The 1,831-nt window shown below is 33.3% G+C and overlaps 1 protein-coding gene across 1 annotated transcript; it reads left to right on the forward strand.

The window, feature by feature from the left end:
- The first annotated feature begins 449 nt into the window (after positions 1 to 449).
- On the forward strand, positions 450 to 752 carry LOC107057973 (uncharacterized). The gene has a single exon (XM_015303160.1). The coding sequence runs from the start codon at positions 450 to 452 to the stop codon at positions 750 to 752; it is 303 nt and encodes a 100-aa protein (XP_015158646.1).
- Positions 753 to 1,831: the final 1,079 nt, after the last annotated feature.

The following is a 1,831-nucleotide window of genomic DNA, read 5'->3' on the forward strand; positions in this document are numbered from 1 at the left end:
TATAGGGATGTCTAGGTGCATTGGATGGTACTTACATTCAAATTAGAGTTCCATCTAAGGACAAACCAAGATACAGGACAAGAAAGGGAGAAATAGCAACTAATGTACTAGGAGTTTGTGATAAAAATCTTAATTTTACTTATGTATTACCTGGTTGGGAAGGATCAGCGACTGATGGTCGTGTATTACAAAATGCTATAACTCGAACGAATGGTTTGAAAATTCCCGAGGGTAATTCTATACATATGCTCATATTAAAATTATATCACAAAAAAAATGCTATATAAAAGCAACTAATTTCTTATTTATATTATAGGTAATTATTATTTGTGCGACGGAGGATATACAAATGGAAATGGTTTTCTTTCACCTTACCGAGGATATAGATATTGGTTAAGGGATTGGCAAGGTGAAATCCACCACCCCAATGTCGAGAAGAGCTTTTCAATATGAAGCATGCTAGAGCTCGTAATGTTATTGAAAGGACATTTGGTCTGTTGAAAGGACGTTGGGGAATTCTTAGAAGCCCTTCTTGGTACTCTGTTAAGATACATAACAGGATTATTAGTGCTTGTTGTTTGATACACAACTTTATTCGTAGAGAGATGGAAGTGGATCCCTTAGAGATCGATGTGGAAGAACAAGTAGAATATCAACAAGATAACATTGATGTTGTTGAATCATCTCAGGAGTGGACCACACAGAGGGATGAGTTGGCTCAATCAATGTGGAATGCTAACTCAAGCAATTGATCTTTCATTATTTTGTGCTTGTTATATGTTTTATGCTGCATTTGAATTATTATCCCTTTAGTTTTTGATATTCTTGTAAGATGCATCAACTTTTAGCTTTTTATGATATAAGAAACAATTACTTACATTAATTTGTAATGTGTTTAATTTATTTCTTTTTTGTGATGTGTTGATATATTTTTAATTTATTGTTTTTGTACATTGAAGTGTATGAATTTTTTTTATGATGCTAAGTAATCGCTTTTTATGACGGTAACTAATACTAACAATGATTGTTTCACAAAATTCAGAAATCTTCAATGCAACCAGCAAAAAGATCAAGACGATCAACACCGTCAACTCGAAGGACATGGACTCCTACAGAAGAAAGTACTCTTATAAATGGTTTGAAAGAGTTATGTGTTAATGGTTGGAGAGCTGATAATGGGACTTTTAGGCCAGGATATCTGATGGAGTTGGAGCACTATTTGCGTGAACGTCATCCTGAAAGTGGCTTGAAAGGTGAACCACATGTCAATTCTAAATTAAAATTTTGGAAGAAAAGTTATGCCAGCTTAAGTTTACTAAAAAGTAGGAGTGGTTTGGGATTTCAATATAGTGATGGAACTATAATTATTGATGATCCAAAAGAATGGGATAAATTTTTAAAGGTAATTAATATTTTGCTATTAGAATATTATTACTTCATATATATATTTCTTAAGTCTTCATAATTTATAATTAATACATATACAATTATCGTCTTTCTTTTATTGTTTGTCTAGGATGAACCTGGTGCAAGCAACATGAATACTAAAAAATGGCCACTGTTTGCGGATTGGGAGGAAATTTTTGGAAAAGATAGGGCAACTGGAGAACATGCAGAAGGGCCATTGGATGCTGTTGAGGATATCTTAAAGAGTCAAACATCAGGACTTTCTACTGATATGAGTTTAAGATTTCTTATCAACGTTGATGACGATGAATATGAAGATGAAGCTAGTCATGGACCTAATGCACCTACTGAAGAAGCTGAAAATACTGATACAAGACATAATTTTACTCAAACAACTGAAAATGAATATGCTCGAGGATCTCCT

The sequence above is a fragment of the Solanum tuberosum genome, unplaced genomic scaffold, assembly GCF_000226075.1.
Source record: "Solanum tuberosum cultivar DM 1-3 516 R44 unplaced genomic scaffold, SolTub_3.0 scf00419, whole genome shotgun sequence".
Taxonomy (NCBI): domain Eukaryota; kingdom Viridiplantae; phylum Streptophyta; class Magnoliopsida; order Solanales; family Solanaceae; genus Solanum; species Solanum tuberosum.

What these genes read in the sequence shown, in the direction of transcription:
- LOC107057973 (XM_015303160.1), top strand. Translation starts at nt 450, where the DNA reads ATGAAGCATGCTAGAGCTCGTAATGTTATTGAAAGGACATTTGGTCTG.